We start from the raw sequence: 20,051 nt of genomic DNA, 5'->3' as shown, positions 1-20,051 counted from the left end.
GCTCTTGTAACAACTCTAAACTGCTAAAACCAACCCAAGTACTGCATCACTGCTGTTAATGTTGGCATTTTCATACCAAGTTTCCACATTTCTCAGACTGAGGCGACTACTCAGTATGCTCTTTTTCTTCCTGCAAGCTATTTAAGCCTTCTGTAAGGGTTTCTGGCTACATCTGCATAACACCACAGCCAGGAACATTCCTTAGGGAGGAAGGTGGCACAGACCTGCTTTGCACTTAAAGCCAGCATAAAAAGATGGTGATAGAAAACCAAAGCTTTTTATCAGTCTTTACTCCATTCTGAAAATTAAAAAACTAGAACTCAAAGATTAAATATTTTAAATACCTATTTTTTCTGTTGTGAATAAAATACTTCATAGCATACACACAATATGCACTAAGTGATAGCAATGTTAAAAAAAACCTCATCTAATTGGATCAGTTCTGTGTTTTAAAAGATGAACAAACAACTGTTAGCAAGGCAGGAGAACAAATGTGTGCAAACACTCTTCTATGAATACATCTGTGACTTTTAAGGATCATCACTGAAACACAATAACCAGCAAATTCAAGTTTCATTACAATATAAACGACTGTTATTTAGCAACTGAGATTCTTTCTTAGTTGTATGGCACAAGAACAGCAATTAATGATTGCAAAATACGAAGAACTTACCAGCCAGAAACTATGTATACTTATTACTTGATAAACTTGCAGGCTGAAAGATGGTGGCTTGAGCATTGTGTATACATATAACATTTAAAATATCTTGACTATATTTAAAAAAAAAAAAAAACACAGGAGGATGAGTGTATATCCATAGTTCGTTCTTTGCATCCTTGCAATATTTGAATATGAAAAGAGAATTCCAGTGCATATTTTGAGTATATATATTACTGCTACAATGTATCTACAGGCAATATTATAATTACTAATAGAATGTGTTAGACCCACTATTACCTATTTCCCTTAATTCACAGTTCAAACCTTTTGTTCACTTAAATCCCAGTCACTCCCAATTAAACTCCAATCTTAAGTCTACTGAGTCAGAATAAATATTTTTTTTGTCCCTATGCTTGCCTAATAGTTTAATAAAATGCTGTACTAAAGCACTTCTGTTCATTACTTACAGGATCTTTTTTCTAATATAACAACGTCTCATTTGTAATACCTTTAAAGTATCCACCTGAATGATTCAAAAGCTATGATTAGTTTTTACACATATTTTAATTAGACAAAGTACCCTAAACATGTTTAAAAAAGCCACAAAACGAACTTTTAGAACGAAGCATAACCCATATTAAAAATAAAATAAAATATCACAACAGATAGGCGACCTAAGTCTTTTCCATGCTGCAGATTCTCTTTCCTGTATCCTTTGCTGATGACAACCACTTTCTAGAGGGAGGATTTCTTTCTCTCTTCCAGTCTGTAGTCTATCCACTTACTGCCTTCTCTTCAGTGTGCTCCCATCTAGCTTATTCCTACCCTCTTTTCTCACATCTGTCTTTCACTTTTTTTCTCCCTGGTCCTCTCTTTAAATATCTCTTTTGTTTACCACTATTTGCATAACCAATACAAGGCACTTTTTTCCCTTCCTTATCAGCCATCAGGCTACAAGGGTTGTAAATCCCACCACAGCCAGACAAATGATGAGCGCTTCAGCTTCAAAATTAAACTGCATCCCAATTTGCAGACATTTAAAAATTGTTTAAAGCCAAAGGTTTTAATAAAGGAGAAACCCCTTATGCTGCAGACCGCCATCTCCTTCTATCCACAACTGTTCTTCACCATATTAGGTTTTCTTTTATTTTAACAAAAATTCCAACAGTTTTTATCACTTCTAGTCACAGATTATTCCCACATTTAGTAATGGCTAATGCTAATATCTTGCATATCCACTCCCTTTCATAATTTATAATTGCCTTTTTTTCCACTACCTTGTACAACTTCTCATCACTCACCCATCCCGTACATCAAGTATTTGCAAACACGCGAGTTTGAACAGTATTGTATTAGAGATCATTTTATAAAACTAAACATCACATTGCTCCAGTTTTTCAATCAAATTATGAAAGCTCCTCTATTGGGGAGGTACTTTTTAATTAAACATAGAATGTTTCATCTATAGTCACAAGTATTAACACCATGCTGTCACCTGTAACATGAGGGCAGACCAGGCTTTTCCTGTCTACACAATTACTTGTTGCACTGACTTGGGTTCCTTCTCTCAAACTGATCATTTCCAAGAACCAGTGCCTGCCATAACCTTCATGCTTGGAGATCAATGAACTAGCCTTGATATTATGTTTGCCCAAAGATTTCCCTGTTTTTCACTCACAAAAAAGTTATTTCCTATCTATATTTACATATTAATTTTTTTTCATGCAAAATCTGAGGTTTCATTAACATGATATTTTCTAATGCTTTCAGATGAAACATTTAAATACAGTATCGTTGGTTTCCTATTGAAGAAAAATCTTCAATAAATTAAACATAAATTAACATAAATGAAACAATAAATTAAACATAAATTAAACAAATCCTAAACTACTGCTGTTTAGGTTTCTGCTTTTAACCTAGCACACTGACTCTGTCTTAACTGTAAGATCAATTTTGGTTATGAAGTCAAATACTACATTAGAAGTTTTGTTAAAATAAGAATAAATTAAAAATAACTGTCATAACTATTGTATTTACTGAAAGAAGTATTGTGAGAAACCTATAGGTAGAGGACTATGCAAAAGAACTAGCTATCTTCACTTAGATCCCAGATAAAATGTTGGAAAAGTTGTTGCACTGTTCAACAAATTCAGAATTAAAGCAGAGAAAATTAGTTTTGATGTCAGCCAGTCACAACTGTTTCTTACAATGTTTGAGAACATATTACATGAGCTTTGAGATTAAGTGCTTCCTTGAAAAAAGTAACGAGACAAAATTAATATATTGTCATTTTAAAGGAGACTTGCTACTATAAGATTGATTAAAAATTTAGTTTTATGCAATGCCAATAGAATACATCACATGGATTAAAGAACTAACTACAAAAAAAACCCCAATCCGTAGAAAAGCAAACCTGAGAACATGTGTAGGTAAAGTTTTAAAGCCCCCATTACTTTCATCAGTATCTGCATCATCATCAATAACAGCTTTATCACCAATATTTTTTTTTATAAATAGTTGATAAAAACACTAGGAAGAAAGACTGTCACCTGGACTGAAATGACAGACTTGTCAAGGAAGCAACAATTAGAGGAACATGGTCAAATGCAAAAAGATATAGTTAGGCCATCCCTACAGAATAATGAGCAATCTTGCCAGCAGCAAAAGTATCAACTCAAGAGAATCAGTTAAAAAGCCACTCACTGATAGTTGCCAGTGCAGCACTGTGGTAAAAAGTATTATTATGATTTTTTTAATTCACAAACAGGAGAGGGAGGAGAGATGGGAGGTTTTCTAATAAGACACTGGAATACTGTCCACAGTCCTAGAGTCTGCATTTTAACAGGCTTGGAAAACTGGGTAAGATGAAAGAAGTACCTGTCAGAAGTTATGTCAGAGGCTAGAGAAAAATACTTAGAAAGAGACAAAATCTTCAGCTTATTACAAAAAAATGGATTAGTACTTTGAGAAGAAAGAAAAACACATATTCAAACTAGTGACAAAATGCACAGCCAGAGGCTGGAAGCTGGTGACGGACCCACTAGAAATGCCATACAGATTTTAGGAAATTGCAGTTTCCCCATCAGAACAATGTAACAATGGACACTGCAGATTTTCTCCTACGCACTCCCCCTCACAGACTATTCAGCAGATGAACACTCTGGTAATAGTTTAATTTTAAATAGCCTTTGGTTTTGGTAGAGCTGGTATCTTGATCAAGAGAAATATTATTCTTGATGCTACCACTAGGAGTTGGGCAGTTTTGGAGCTCTAAGAGCGTCCCATTTAAAGCCCTCTAATTCCATTTATCACTCCCTATAAAGTTTCTATTTCAGAGAAAAATGTCATAAATTCCACCATACTTATGAAGGAAAGTAAAGAAGTTTGTGGGTTGGAAAACAGTATTAATATTTCAATAAAATAAACTAGTTGGTGTGGTATAATAAATCACATTTTACAGTGCAATTTTAGCAACAGATAGTAATCTAAACATCCTTAAAAGCCCCATGAAACTCAAATGCAACAGTAAGTATTCCATAACTACAATGTATAAATCCAAAGCCTTAGGTTATTTACCAGTCCTCAAAATCTAAACGTCACCGCGGTTCAATATATCAGCCTTTTAGATTATCTACGGTTCTAATTGATGATTGAAAAGTGAGGATTATGAAGCAGGATAAAACGTGCACTAACAATTCTTTTGATTACCAAATAGCATACCGACAGCTAATACATGTATGTAGTTTTAAATCTTTCCCTGCCTTGCAAATTGTTAAACTCTTCTGGAATTCACAAAGGCACATATAGAGAAAACCACTAAAAAAGTGGATTAAAGGCATTTGGTACTCACTTGTCTATCTCAATACCAAGCGGATTAGCTGGACGTAGGGACAAGGGGGGAATCCCTTTGTTCCTATCAGTGCGCATGTCATAATAGTTCATTTCATCCACCCAGACAGCAGACTGATCCAAGATACCTAGAAAAAACAAAGTGCAGATCCTTAAAACAACAAGGGCGGTCCAGCACCATCAGCTTCTAACATACTGAATTAATTTGAAAAATCCTAACAAATATAAAATGCATGCCTAGGTAATATATTGGAAGATACATGGCAAAACAACCTGGATGCAATTATGCTAAATTATTTTATTATAGCTGCTGAAAAGGTATTCCTGGCTGGGCATCAAACATTACCTTCTTACAAAGTGCAGTTTCATGTACGTTAAGGGCATGTTCCTCATCACAGAGTATCAGTATTTTTCATTCCTCCAAGTATTTTGGTACCTGTCCAAACCTTCTAATCTACTACTTTCAAAATGAGCAATTACCTGGAGGTCTTCTTATTTGCATATTTTAGAGAAGATCCCTTTTCTGTGCCACTCACTAACCAAAAAGAAGTGAACTTTGGCCACATGCCAAGATGGGGGACTCAAAGGACACAGGACTGACTTTTTTTCCAAAGCTTTAGCACAGACAATGGATAAAGGTGAGGCACAATAGATCTCGGTCCTCAGCCAAAAATGCAGCCAGCCATACTGGCCATGCCCTTCTTTAACATGCTCATCAGATACTCCACACCAGAAATTACCCCATCCCCACACTTACCCATTTTTTAAAATATCAGTTCTCCTCTCCCATCACCAAAAGCTTCACTGCATAACATTTACACTTGATTCACCTTTCTGTTATTAAGGTCTTAGTACAGCGTGGGAGAAATTATGTGTTATTTAACCGTCACTGAACCTCAGAGAAAAAAAGCCAAAAACATTTCTTGTTGGAACCCCTATGTTAGAAAAGATAACTATCCAACTTCAGCAATGAGGTGTTCTGAAAGAAACATTTTCAATCCAGAGGGTATTTAGACTGGATTCTAGATTAATCAGAGGTCCTAGACTGCTTGGCAACATCATTCCAACGGTTAGGCATCTCATGAGAAATACTTCAGACTTTCCGTCTTGCAGGACGGTTTGAATTACAACTAAGAAACAGTACTGAGGACTCAACTTTCTTTAAAGGACTGTCAGCTCAGGATTTAGGTGTAAAGCTCATGAGCTGGTTTATATTTTGTATTTATCTAGTACACTCAAGAGTGATTACTGGATCTGTTACGAAATTTTTTTTAAATTTTAGAAGTTTAGTGTTACTCTTACAGAAAAATAAAGGACTGCTCTTCATTAGTCATTGAGGGTTTTATCAGGATATTGAGATAGGAGGATTAATTTCACATATACCATGAGTTTATCTATGTATATATTTGCCCATTTTATTGATATACTCTGCTTTTTCTAGACAACTGAAGATTGTCCTGAGGTAGATCCATTTTAAACATACGTTTTATTTAAAGGAGGCACTCAGTCATAATTTGTTTAGCAAAGAAAACAGATGTGAATTCGAACAAGAAAAATACCTATTTTTTCAGGTTTAAGCAGTTTGAAGGAAACTGTTGAAGTTCCTTTGCCACCAGACTTTGTAGTAACAATAATGTCTCCCTTGTCATTTTTAGCCTGTCCAACTCGACACACGATTTTGCTGGCAGACATCCATTCAGCAGTCAGCAGACAGTTGTGCCCGCAAATTGTTAAACCTGGGAAAAAGAAAAAAATAAATACCCTACTGTGAATAGAAGTATCTTTTGAAGTTCTGTAATGCAAATACATTTATGAGGCTTCATATATTTTACATAAATATATGACCCTTCTCCAGTCCCGTACAGTCAACTACAGTGAAAGCATCACAAATACATTTTTCAGATGTTCCCTAGGTGACTTCAGGTCCTTTGTTCTAGTGACACTTCACAAGACACACACAGTACTGCTTGAAGCTTATTTTAATCTCTTCCACCAGTTACAGGCTACTGCAACTTTTACTTCATGTTGTACAATAGATCGTTTGTTTGCAAGACACTAGAGAACTGCTGTTCAGTATTGTACTTACATGAAACTTCCATCAAAACTGTATGCAAAAAATCTTTTATAAGTCCACTCCATATTACTTTGCACAGCAGAAAAAAAATAAGAAGGAAACTCTGCAAAATATTCAAAATGAACGATGTTTCTTCAACCTTATTGTTTAGCAGTACTTTTGTGGACACAGAAGGGGTTTTTTGGTCAAAAAAGTATTAATTGACAAATATTCTGTCTCAATCTCTTCTGTACAAAATCCACGACACAAGACACTGATTCTCCTGAATAAACTGCCCTTGTTGTGTGAAAGAACAGTCACGTAACTTTCACCTACTTCCTCTTCTAAACTTTCTCATAACAGAAGTACAAATGACAAACTAGGAAATAAAAACCACAGAACCACAGAATGGTTAGAGTTGGAAGGGACCTTCAAGATCACTGAGTTCCAAGCCCCCTGCCCTGGGCAGGGACATCTCAAAGCCCCATCCAACCTGGCCTTTAAAACTTCCAGGGATGGGGCATCCGTAACTTCTCTGGGCAACCTGTTCCAGTGTCTCACCACCTCAGAATAAAGAATTTTTTCCTAATATCCAATAAAAATCTGCCTTCTTTCAGTTTAAAACCGTTACCCCCTCATCCTACCAATACATTCCCTGATAAAGATCCCTCCCCATCTTTCTTGTAGGCCCCCTTTAGGTACTGGAATGCTGCTATAAGGTCTCCCCATTATAGCAGGGTCTCGAGGTACACCTTGATATAAGGTCCAAGGCTTCCTAGGGCTTCGCATCAAATCAGTCTGACCAGCTGATCAACGTGACCGATCAATCTGATTGATTCTGGTCAGATGAGGACTCTGGATGCTTGAATAGATGGACTGTTTTCTTGGATCTAGAACAACAATTTCCATATTCCTAATCGGAGTATTGCTGTACTGAAGAATTGGCAAGATCCTAATTTCTATAGTACCAATTTGGAGAATCACATCATTAGGTTCTTCTTAAATAACTTCTAGAAATACTTTGCCTTATGTCCAAAAGGACAAGGCCATACTAGTGTGTTGGCTGTACTGGAGTATAAATTAGTGAAGCATGGCAGCTCCTTGCCTGTTGGCTTGGCTTTTGTTTTTAATTTCTAGAAAGCTCTGACCAATTTAAAAAATACTTACAGACAGAAAAGGGTCAGCATATGTGGCTCAGTACCAAAGCTTCACATTTACTTTTTCTCACAATTTAAGTCTCTGACATTACACAGCAGACAAATTTGGCAGTTTTCATGGTTGTCAGACATAAAAATGCCTTACTCCCTGCCAAATACTATTTTGAAAACGAAAACCAAAAAATAAAAAACAGAAAGGCACTGACTCTTATTACAACTGAAAGTAATTTCACTTTAGCAAGGACAGTAGATTTGTTTCTTAAAAGATGCCTGAATAGTGGCGGGGGTGGGGCAAAATAGAAAACTCGCACAAAAAAAGCACATTAAAATAAAAAAATATTTTGCTTGTTATTTATTTGCAACATTTTAACCAGGCCAGTTCTAATTATTCAGAGGGGAAGAAAAAACCCACCCATTTATGATGCATAGGTTTTAACCTTAGGTTATATTATTACTTCTTTTCTGCTTTTATGCTAGTAACTTCTCTGAAGGAAAAAAGGTTGCGGTAGGAACAAAGAGTAACTGAAAGAATTCGTATGAACCATTCCTAAAGAGGTTTTCACCCTAGAATTTCAAGTGTCTGAATCCATGCTTAAATTAAGTACCACTTTAAAATCAGTATCTGAGCTCTAGTAATTTAATAAGGTAAACATTTTTGAACAACTGTTTTAAAGATCCCTGTATCAATTATTTTCTACTCATCAGAGGTTGCTAAAGCTCTCAAGAGAATAAGATCTGACACTTCTGAAATGGAGGGAAACAGTCTTTGTCTGTACTTCAAAAATGCAAAAGAAAGTAAGTCTCTATTAACATTTTATGTACCTATATACCATTTTATATACACTAAATATAGCAATGGCACAAGACAATTTCTAAATCAAAGGTGTGTTGGGGGAGACCTTTTGATAGTGCAGATACAACTGTTTTTTCCCCCAAAAAGAGAAAATTTCCCGTCAAATAAAGTTGCATTTTAGTCTGTTGTGTGGTGCGAAGATCTTTGAGACATCAGACTTGTGTTCTAGCTTGCATGTGCCTTTCAAGTAGTTCTCTAATTGAGACTTTCCAATTTTGGTTAAGCTTATATATTCACAATTTTACAATGCCTATGAAATACACATCTTAAAAGACAAAACTAAGCCTTCAGAGCATAAATGTTACAGGTATCTCCTGGATTTGATTTTGTGTACCATAAGCTATAGAGTTACAAATAAAAAGTTTATTCGGTTATAAAGATACAAAGAGATTATTAGAAGGCTCTCTCTTAAATGAAACAAGAAGGCATATTCTTCTATTATTTGATATTCTGTTTGTGTATATATATATAAAAGTTTCTCGCTTTTCATTTTACTCTAATGCATCTCAAATAGCAGATCATAAACTTTATAAAACCCTCACTCAAACTTGCTTAAATCTCATGCCTACAAAGGCTCACTTTTGCAAGTATTTCCATTCAAGTCACAGGGAACATTTACATGCCTAATTTAACCATGAAAAGAAATCTTTACATGTCTGGGGCCTTAGTCACTTATTGGAGAAAGCTGAGAATTGAGCTAAGGAAAAAAAATAAGGCAATGCATTATTTATTTTTTTTTTATTTTTACCTCAAAACATGAGATTACCAGCGGCTATGTGTTACCAGAGTTACTCTGAAAAAATTACAAGAAAAAATACTAGCAGTTAGTCAGCTGTAATACCGAGGCACAGTTCAGGAGATGTCTTCCTTCCAAGATTTAGCACTGATCACTTCTAAGAGGATCGTACCAATGAACTAATGAGGTTATTGGAGTACATCAACGACACAAATACACAGAAATATACTCACCTCTAACATCATCAGTTATTTGATTATTTCTCAATAAAGATTCATTACTGTACCGCAACCTTGTCTCGCAGCTCAGGAAAATACTACTTCCCCTTTTGAGAGTCAGCAAACTGAAGTGAAGGGGAAAATTGCAGTAGCTTATGATTGGCCATAAAGTTCATTGTGGTGGCCAAGAATGGAATTTGGAAATCTTGGTTTACAGCCATGAAATTAAATATTGTTTCTAGCAAAGCCAAACAAAATTCCAGTGGACTTCAGAGGAGTCATGATTCCACAACAAATTAGATAAATTGTCTCTAACATGAATACTGAAGCATACGTATGCTTAACTTACAAAAGAAATAAGGGAAATTCCAGTAGCTATAGTTAACTTGGATTTCCAGAAGACTTTACAAAGTCCTTCTTGAAAGCCTTAAGAAAATGAAGCAGCTATAGGATATGATCTTCAAATGGCTAAAGAGCTCATTAAGATAGAAACAGAGTTACAGTAAATGGTGTGTTTTCACTGAGGGAAGTTTCCATAGGGTATGTGCTGGGATCACTCACGTTCAATATATTCATAAATGACAAGATAAAGGGGTTACAAAGTTTGCTGATGATATTAATTTATCAAGAATGTAAAGACCGTAACAACTAGAAAAAATGCAGAACAGACCTTATGAGATTGAGTAGTAATGTAGATGCTACAAAACAGCAGCTGAAATTCAATGAACAAAGACATGATACACACAGGCAAAACCTCAAATTCACAGGTGACAAGCTCAAACTGACTACTAACCCTCAGGCATTAAATCAGGGGACTATAATAGGCAGAACAATTAAAAACATTAGTTTGATGCCTAGTTGGAGTTATACGGGAAACAGAACCCTATGGAAGAAATACAAAACAAAAGTGAGGGTACAGTATTATGCCACCGTGCATTTACATCCTGAACACTGCATGTAACCAAGATGATGTTTCACCCATGATTGCTAGTGAAACTAGAAGAGATTCACTGAAGAGCAATAAGAAGAGTCAAAGATACATGCAGGAAATTTAAATACGCTAGGACTTTTCAGCCTGGAAAAGAGGCAACAGAGCAGCAACGATCAAGATATGTATGGTTAGGAGAATAGCAGAAAACTGCTTGTTCCCTCTTTCAGTGCAAGAGCTATGGTGATTCAAAGGAAATTACCATGTTAAAATCAGAACAGCGAAGGAAATGGTTCTTCGCAAAATGCGTGGTTAGATCACTGAACTCACTTTGCCATAACTGCTGCAGATACACAAACTGACTTTCACACTAGTTCAAGGAACAACACCACCCAGTGACTTTCCCAACATATTGGAAATGCTTCTGATAGGAAAGTCTCCATGCTGAAATTCTCAATGCCTGGGAAAGCAACAAAGGAGCATCTTGTAAATCTATCTTCTTCTAGTACACTCCCACGGGCATTCATTCTTAGTGTTCAGCACAGCATGTTGAGTCAGGCTAAGGTTCATCTAGCAAAATATGGCCATTCTGATTAGTTACACATCCGGCAGCATCCCTGAATTTATGGATTCAGGTGTATATTTGTGAAAAGGGATTCCTCGTACCATGCAACGTAGGTTTTACCGTGCAAAAAAATTATCTCTAATTATATCCTAAATGTGACACTCTACAGTCTCAAAAGAAGTTTTTGGGTTTGTTTTTTTTTCAACTTACCTATGAGGTCTGTAGGCCCAGTCCCCAGATTTTCTCCTCTGATCGTCACTTTTGTCCATGAGATGCCTTCATTGGGAGAGATGCCGGTTACAAGTGGGGGCTGCCGTGCTCGAGACATGATGTCTACTCAGTTACTGAAAACTGAGTTGCTTTTATCTGTTCAGCAAGAAACAGTGATTTAAAAACAATAATTATATTATGTAAAAAATTATTAAAAACCCTTTAGACAGTTCTTCTAAAATGGTAGATAAACATAGATGTAAATATGGGACACCACTCTCAAAGCCTTTTTTGACATAATTACAAAACAATAAAGAATACCTAAGCCTTCTTTGCACTTCCTTTTTTTTTTAAGTAAGTATAGCTCTAGTTCTGAACTGTAAAGAAGAAGTATATTCAGAAAAATATTAATCCCTGAAAATGCTTAATGAAACTATATAGACACACTTCAAATCTCTTATGTCAGAATTCAAGTGCGCCTATTCAATCCTCTATTAGAAAGTTATTATTGTACTCGTATTCCTTAGAAAGTTTAGAATTGCTAAGCTAAGTAACAGACTATGATTACATATTTGGATGACTTCCCCATCAAAATTAGACTTACTGGCGTGGACAGTCCCATGGGAAGAAGCTCCCAGCACTTATTTGTATAAAGCGTCAACATTTACAGAAACTGGGAAAATTAAAATATTACTTACAGACACTACAGTAGCAGAGAACATCAACAAAACCAATACTATCCCCACAGAGCAATAAAAACCTACATAAAATTATCAAAGAAGCATTTCCAGAAGATTATTCCTTCACACCTGAAATTAAGAGCCAACTCAAACCAGTTTAATTAGCTCTGTAATACCAACACCAATACGGTATGCATGTTACACAGCATACATTTATTTACAATGCAACCGATCACAAATTCCTATGGCTTATTAGCAGTTTCCTTTGAGCAGCTCTGCAGCTCTAAGAAGCAGATGAGTATAACCTGAAGCGCATTAGGTCCCACCAACTTCTCCACGTTTATGACACTTACTAAACATAGAGAGCCTGCACATACGTACGCAGGTCCTACAGAAGTCGTAAGACAAACAAAAGTTTCTTTTATGGAATTCCACAGTAATTTTGCATCACTCATTCCACTTCATGACTCCTGAATTTTTCTACTAAGACACAACAACATCCTTAAAATTCCTAGTAAAAAATTTTAATTTGGTATTCTGGAACTTTGTAAAGTTAGCTATGGTCAGCTTCTAATTGGAATTCATCTGCGCTGGAAAGGTAAGAACCAAAAATAAACTATAGGAAGAATGTTTTTATTTCTAAGAAAATCCAGGAATGAAGAAACAGGTCAGCATTCAAAAAACTCAGGTACACATATATAACACTTTAGTGTACACAATTTTTAAAGTTCAGGTTGGTAAAAAACATGTGGAATATAAGCCAAGCTTCATAAAGATCAAGATATATTTTCTATTTTTACTTGCAAATAGTCAAGTCCATGAAACCGAGAACCTCTGTAAATTATTCCTAACAGTAAACTGCAGTAAAGTTACAGTTTCCAAGCACCTGCAGTTAGGAAATACCAGAATTAAATAAGATACCTTTGTTTCAGCCACTTCTGCGTATACAAAATACATTCATTGTACCATCATACACCACACTTCTACCCAGCCTCCTCAAATTTTCCAATGTTACTAGATAGATTGGTCATGAGGATCAAAGAAGTTCCCACCGACCGGTTTCTTTCTTCGTATTCTTAAATTCTAACACACAATGAAGTCAGAAATCAGAAAGGCAGGAATAAGGAGGAAGATCTCCTGGTGAAAGTAATCAAATACTGCCCGCAGAACAGGATCCTGTCTCAACCTACACTACAGATGCATAGCAGGTCACTTATAATAAAAGTTTACAGTTACATTTTTTTCTTCTCAGTTTCTGGGTGTCCAACTTCAGAGCCCACAGCCACACCCAAAGTGAGTGTGAAATGTACCCTGAACGTAAGGAATGCTGCACAGTGCTCAGAAATATTCAGGTCCTAAATAACCACCTCAAATCTATAAACAGGTTCGATCTTAAGTATCTGTTTCTCATTTTCACATATTTAAACCAGGAATGCTATCACACATCACGACAGCTATTTTAAAGACAAATTCATTAATATGGAAGAGGCATTTAGATACTCTGAACACCACAGAACTATTAATATCTTGAGAGAACTTCAGACTACTTTTGAGGAGTGTGCAATTAATGAAGAGATGCAGATTCCTGCTGAACAAACAAGAATATAGTAAATTGCAGTGTGTTAGCTGTGTCCAGTACATAAAGAAAATCTGGTAAAAGCCCATGACAACACACACAACATATGTCTGGAACTCAGGTGGTTTGTTTTAGTTTTGTGTTTTTAACTGGCAAACCTCATATTTCTTGACCGGTTGACTTCACAACATTAAAGATTACATTATGTTTTTAATAAAACACTAATTTCCCAGATTTTTGCAAACAACAAACCAATGAAAAAGGAATTAAGTTATATTCTATCATATGGATGGTCTTAGAAGTGTGGATGTAAAAGACTGGAAGCTTTTACATGAACCCAACATGAGGCTAGCAGTGAGTAGTCAACAGATGCAGTCTACAACCGTGTGGGTAGAAGAGCACTGAAGGAGAGGAGGGCTGTATCAGCAGATTACAAAGAAATCAGCTGTGAGTCATCTCCAGCATTGGAAGAGAAGGTTGTGCTCTGGCAGGCAGAGGACCCTCCCTCTTGCCCTACTCCTATTTCTTTTCCAGAACTGTTTCCCCACACACACACAGAGAAAGACAGTCTCTGCCTTGCTTCAAAACTGAGGCCAGGTCCTAGTCTTGCAGATGAGTTATTTCCTACCCCTCTCCTGCCGATTTTCCTCTCTGACTTCTTATCCATAAATTCAAGCAGGGAGGGAGAGGGGTGTTAATATCCCAATTCTCCTTTCAAATCCAGACACCTTAGTAGCTCCTCTTTATTACCTCCTGTTCCTTGCCCCGAGCCGTCTTCTCCAGATATCCCACCTGCGCTACTGCTGACCCACTTCCTCGCTACAGGTGAAAGTGATAGACCCGGTCTTCTGTCAAGATCCCTAGTCCTGGAGTCACAAGGCTTGCCCAGCTCCAATCTGCACTGTATTCAAAGCTACATTACCACAGCATCGCCTGACAAAACAACACGCAGCAAAAGAAAAATAAGCTTCCCAGTTCCCACTGTTAAACTTAACACTACTTGGAGCAATCAGAATCCAAAATTGCAGGGAGAGTCTTGTTTATTCCTACACAATTGCATGACATATGCACAGAAGTTCAGACCTCTCAGAATTTGATGAAAGAGGATGCCAGAGAAGAGCCAGGTGTCTACGTTTATCTAGAGCGAGGAGGACAAACTGCATCTATTCCTTACGATCTTATCTAGTAGTCTTTGTAGCTTTTCTCATAGATCCTCAGCAGAGCTCGAAGACATACAACAGCTGTAAAGAAACAGTGGGGTTATGCCCCCACGTTCACACTGAGCCACCTTTTGCAGGAAGCAGCATGTGCCTAGATACCAGTAAGACAACATAACACACCTCTTTTACTTTTCAGCAATTTTTGTAAAGATTTATATACAATGTTAATCAGTAACGCAGGTGTAAAAAAGCCATCTTCAGGAACTCAGTAGTCTTATGGAGAGGAAAAAATACCGAGGAGAAAAAGTAAAATAGAAGCTCCTTCTGTATAATTTGGTTCGTTCCCCCCACCCCCCCCAAAAAAAAAAAAAGTTATGGTTCCCTTGAATTGTAGCCATTGTTTCTCTCAAAATACCTAGGCACACAGGTAATTGTCTTGAATCAATACCAAAACTCAAAAGTAATATTACAACATATTTTTCTGGATTTCAGAAATTGGCACTAAATCCCTCTTTGTGATGAGCTAAATAAATGTAATAAAAATGCTGAGCCTCCTGAGGTCTAATATTTCTTCTAAAGTATTTCCATACTTACTGCAGAATTGCTTTAAAATACCTCACTGGAATGAGAATACCACAGTAAATCTCAACACATTACAAAAGCACTACAGCACTGAAATGCTCTATTATTATTATTTTTAAACAGCAATTGGTTTATTTTATTTCAAAGAGTAAGTGAAGGAACTCTATGGAATCTGTCTTTACTACAAATATCAAATAAATGCTTGGGAGCCTTCAATTCATTTATAATATTTCCTCTCCGTCATGACAAACACATCAATAGTTAAAATAACTGAACAGCTTATTGGGAAGCCTAGCAAGTATACTACTGTAGCCCAAAAGCAAGTTTCTAGTTTTTTTTTAAATATTTAAACAAAGCTGAAAAAAATAATTACTTTTTCCTTTCATTAAAAGATACAATCATCTAATTAAGAGCTTTTGTTGCAATTCTATACATTGCCCTAAATAGAAGTCCTATTATTTACAAATATGTATTATGTAAATAAATAATAATATTAAAAGCAGCCCTCTTACTGAAAGACTGCTTCTTATACAGACTAGGGCAGACTGCATAAAGATGGTTTTCTATACAAGATGTTTCCTCTGAGGAACCAGGCTCACTGAAGAAGTGTTAAGACGACTATTTTTTTGCAATGGACAATCTTCTATACAAATAGAGCTCTCTTTCCCTCCTTACTCTGCCCCCCGCCGTTTTTTTTTAAAAAAAACTTCATTTCCTCAGAATATCTCCCCAACAGTTTAACATGGATGACATCTGTTTGACTGCTCCCATGATCTTGCCCATATTATTCTATTATTCTGTCATAATTCTTGTTATGAAAGTGCAAGGAGTTAGAAAGCCTCTGCAAAGACCACCTACTACAAAGCCATCTTGAAAAATGCCTTTCATAAACATCATCTTCATCTTTACATGAGCTTCTCAAATAAACTCTCACAAAGGTTTGGTTAAAAAAAAAATAAAAATCCAGACAATTCTGAGCATTACAAGCTTGCTAAAGAGGTGGCATCTTCACTCTTTATCCTAAGAAAAGCCACTTTAAAAACAAACAATGAAGAAAAGAAATATGGCCCAACATAAAAGAAAACCCAAGTCTAGTTGCTTTTTTGACTCTTGTAAACCTTCAGTTGGTTTAAAGCAAGACTCCTTAAATAGGTTTCCCCATTCAATTTTCAATGGCAAGCAGAGAAAAAACACACACAAAGTGAAATGCCAATAGCTACCACATCTGTTCTGTAAAGCAGAGTACTGCTTGCCACTCTAGAAAAAGTACCAGAATATGAAATAAGTGAACAACAGAAGTTGAGGATTTAAGGATTTTAAATTGGATGGTAAGTTCAAATCCCAAAGGAAAAGTACAAACATCACGAAGGCACGGAACTTTGGAAAACGTACAGGTACACCTTACAAATTTCACCAGTGGAAAAATTAACAGTTGAAATGTTTTAGAAGTCAGAAACTCCTTTTTAGAACAACATAGCAAATTGGTTCCAGTGACTGAAAATTCAGTCACGTTAAAGTTTTCAGTGGTACTTTGTCACAGACACTGAACTTAAAAGATTCTCAGAGGAAGACAGACTCAAGGTCAATGCAAGTGCCATGGTCATCTAGCAAAGGGAATCTAAGCTGTCAAGAAGGGAGGAAAGAAAAATGCCAAAAAGAAAAGAAGGGAGGAAAGAAAAATGCCAAGAAAAATGTCATCGCTGAGAAAGTCTAAGATACAAACAAGCATTCAAGTCTTCAGGTATCAAATATTTATTTGTTCTCACTCATATGTATGTGACAGAATACAATCTTAAAAATCTTGAGGCAGGAACAGGGGGAATGACCAGAGCATCACTCATGTTCAAATCACAGTATGCCTCAGATGTTGTTGTTTACTTTTTAAAAAACAAACCAACCCGAAACCAGTAGGTGAGGTACTCTTACCACACTAACATCACAGAACTAAATGCTTTCCAAATTAACAGAATTACAAAGTGCCCTTTTTTAAACAAGCAATAAATACTCAGATTCCAGAACCTATGTGATGGCCTTTTCACCTTAAACTACACAAACTTGTGCTTCTACTAAATAAATCTAATAATTTATTTTCACTAGAAAATCCGGATTCCCCCAAGCACAATACACTACGACAGAGTCAGTGAAGGGACATAGCAAATGACCCCAAGAGAGACGACATAGCAAAAAGTTTCCTACACGTTTGTACTCAAAACCATTACAAAATGATGAAAAACACTATTGCAACCTTTTCTGTGCTTTATCTTCCCAACAATATAAATTCAGACAGACAATCTACATAAACCAAGATTTAAAAGCATCCAAAAAGCAGCACTGTGAAAATAACTGACATTTATTAACCCCTCTGGAGATCTTCAGTGCCCTAGAATTTCCACAGCCTTCAACACTGCATTAATAATACAAAGTCCATTCCTGCAAGCCTGCCAGAAAAGACTGGGAAGTGAATAAGCTAAACAATGCTGAAATTCCAAGTGATATTAAGAATCTATGCATGTTTATTTAAATAATAAAAGAAGACTTGTCAATTTAAACAAGAAGTGCTCACGAATCTTACATTTAGGGGGGAAAAAAACTCTTCAAAACACCACTAAGCTACTTATAATGAAAAGATGAACAAACATAAAAAAGGGGGTAATTTCACCGTCACATCGAAAAAACAAAGCCTCATTTGTCTTGCCCTGTCATATCCGGCATGTTGATTCAAGCCAATATTAACACTGACAAACATGTTAACCTACAGGACAATGTTACATGCCAAAATCAGTTTCAATTTGGGAAGATGTGCAAGTTTTGCGATGGAGAGGGCAAATGACAAAAAATAGAAGATTCGGAGTATTAAGTAACATAATACGATACCCTTCTCTTTATAAAAGGGCTCCCGAATATTCCAATCGGTCATGAAGGGCGTACTAGAGATTTTAGTTTTAAGGCAGCCAAGGAATAAGGGCAGCAGTTTTGCTTTCACAATCGTCACGCTCACAGTTTTCCTCAGTATCTCAGAGGTCCTGCTTTCCTTAACCCAGCAAGATACACCTTCATGGCTATATATCTTGCCAGAACGAAAGCAAAATAATCACAGCCCTCAGCGATGCCATTAACATTTCTGAGTCACGCGGGATTAAAAGGCCGGACCCCAGGCAGATGCTGGGCGAGCCCCTGGGCAGAGGAGTTGAGCGCCCGTGGCAGCCTAGGCTGCAGCTGGGAGGGATTGACACCGCTAACTGCGGAACCCGGCTCAGGAGAAACTCCGGGCACAGTTCCGGCATCCGAAATAAATTAAAGTAAACAGTGTTGGTCTCTCTCTCTCTCTCATCCACCCTGTTAGCAGCCTCTCGGTTGAGCTGGAGACCACACACCCAGACCACACAGCACCAGCTGAACTCCCTCGCACGCAACATCTCGAAGCTGTCACTCTGCTGAGGTATGGGGAGGAAAAAGGGGGGCAGGAGTGCGAGTGTGTGTGTGTGTTTAGAAAAGCTGCTTGCTCTCTCCTCCTATCATTACAGCTGGTTATGTTTTGTGTGGTTGGGAAGGAGGGGAAGAAGGGAGGGATAAAAAAAGACCTATAAACCTCACTAAGAAAACATACTGGTCTTGGCCTTTTGTAGTAATGATTTGCACTCCTCCAGTACCAGTTTAGTAGCTGATGAAGGGCTAACAAAGCATCCATTTAACATCAATTAACCTTCTATCTATCACACGTCAAAGAAAATAATCTAGACTAGTATAAATCCATTTCCTTGTACATATTAAATGACAGCATCTTATCAGTTATGATGTACAGCATTCCTATATATTGATGCATTTTTACATCAGGAATTTTGACACATTATTTATTTGGGGAGAGGAGAGATTCCCCACAAAGAACAATTCACCACACAAATGCCATTACAACATCAAAATGTCAAATTTTTCCACAAACATTCCGTTGTAAAATGAAGTTTTCTTCATTAGTATCTTACACCATAAACAACCTGAAGGAAATTAATGAGCCTACATATACACTGACTTCATGACCCATCAGCAAGAAGTAAAAATAGCAAACCTCTAAAAATAGATTAAAAAGAACATTAATCTATAATGCAGATGAACAGAAGTTTTAAAATGGGAGGAAGGAGGGAATTCTTTCTTTCAGTTCAGCAAATCACTTAATCTGCCAATTATATCACCTGTTCAAACTGAAAAAGCCGAATAAAAAGTTTGAAGAATTTTAAAATCTATTTTAGTCAGCCTACTGTAAAAAAAGATGCCTTTCCCTCCGCTCCTCTGCCACGAACACACATGCCTCCTCCATCAAACTCACCAGCACATGAATTTAATTTAACCCACACACACAGCCTGAACAGCCCAGAACCACAGTCACGTTTTCACCTCAGCTCAAAATCTATTTACCTAAGTGACAATCTCCAAGTGCCATTATTAAACAAAACCATCAATACTACAATAATCCAAATGTCAATATTAGCCCTATAAACTTGAACTAGGATGTTTTTGTTGGGCAAAACCTTAAGAAAAAATCCCTAAAAATATCTCACTTTACCAAATACATTTTCAAAAAAGTTAGCTTTAAAGTTCCATAACTTGACACTGAAAATAAATTATTCCCCCAATTTATTAATTAGGTCTACATGCTGGTTTATAGCAGTTATTGAATGAACTCTTTTGCTAGTATATTCAATTGTACAGCACCAAGACTCAAGTCAAACCAATTTAAGTTTTCTGAATGTCTGTTCTGGTCATACTGAATTGGCTAGAAAAGGGCAATAGCGCAGAAGAAAATGTAATTTAAGAAAGTCTGAACACAG

The 20,051-nt window shown here is 36.6% G+C and overlaps 1 protein-coding gene across 6 annotated transcripts in view; it reads right to left on the bottom strand.

Annotated features, from left to right (window-relative positions):
- Positions 1-20,051, bottom strand: part of EXOC2 (exocyst complex component 2) — a 128,350-nt gene that overhangs the window by 102,397 nt on the left and 5,902 nt on the right. For 5 of the 6 annotated variants that reach the window (XR_008465148.1, XM_054193557.1, XM_054193559.1 and 2 more), the window contains exons 2-4: positions 11,231-11,386; positions 6,070-6,246; positions 4,512-4,638 (exon numbers count right to left, since the gene is read on the bottom strand). Coding sequence is in view for 5 of the 6 variants with exons in the window: in XM_054193557.1 (XP_054049532.1) it covers positions 4,512-4,638; positions 6,070-6,246; positions 11,231-11,348 (422 nt within the window). In the remaining variant the exon portion in view is untranslated. The remainder of the gene's footprint in view (positions 1-4,511; positions 4,639-6,069; positions 6,247-11,230; positions 11,387-20,051) is intronic. The other variant, XM_054193558.1, reaches the window with a different exon arrangement.

This window comes from Rissa tridactyla, chromosome 2, assembly GCF_028500815.1.
Source record: "Rissa tridactyla isolate bRisTri1 chromosome 2, bRisTri1.patW.cur.20221130, whole genome shotgun sequence".
Taxonomy (NCBI): Eukaryota; Metazoa; Chordata; class Aves; order Charadriiformes; family Laridae; genus Rissa; species Rissa tridactyla.
This window is presented reverse-complemented; position numbering and strand designations above follow the sequence as displayed.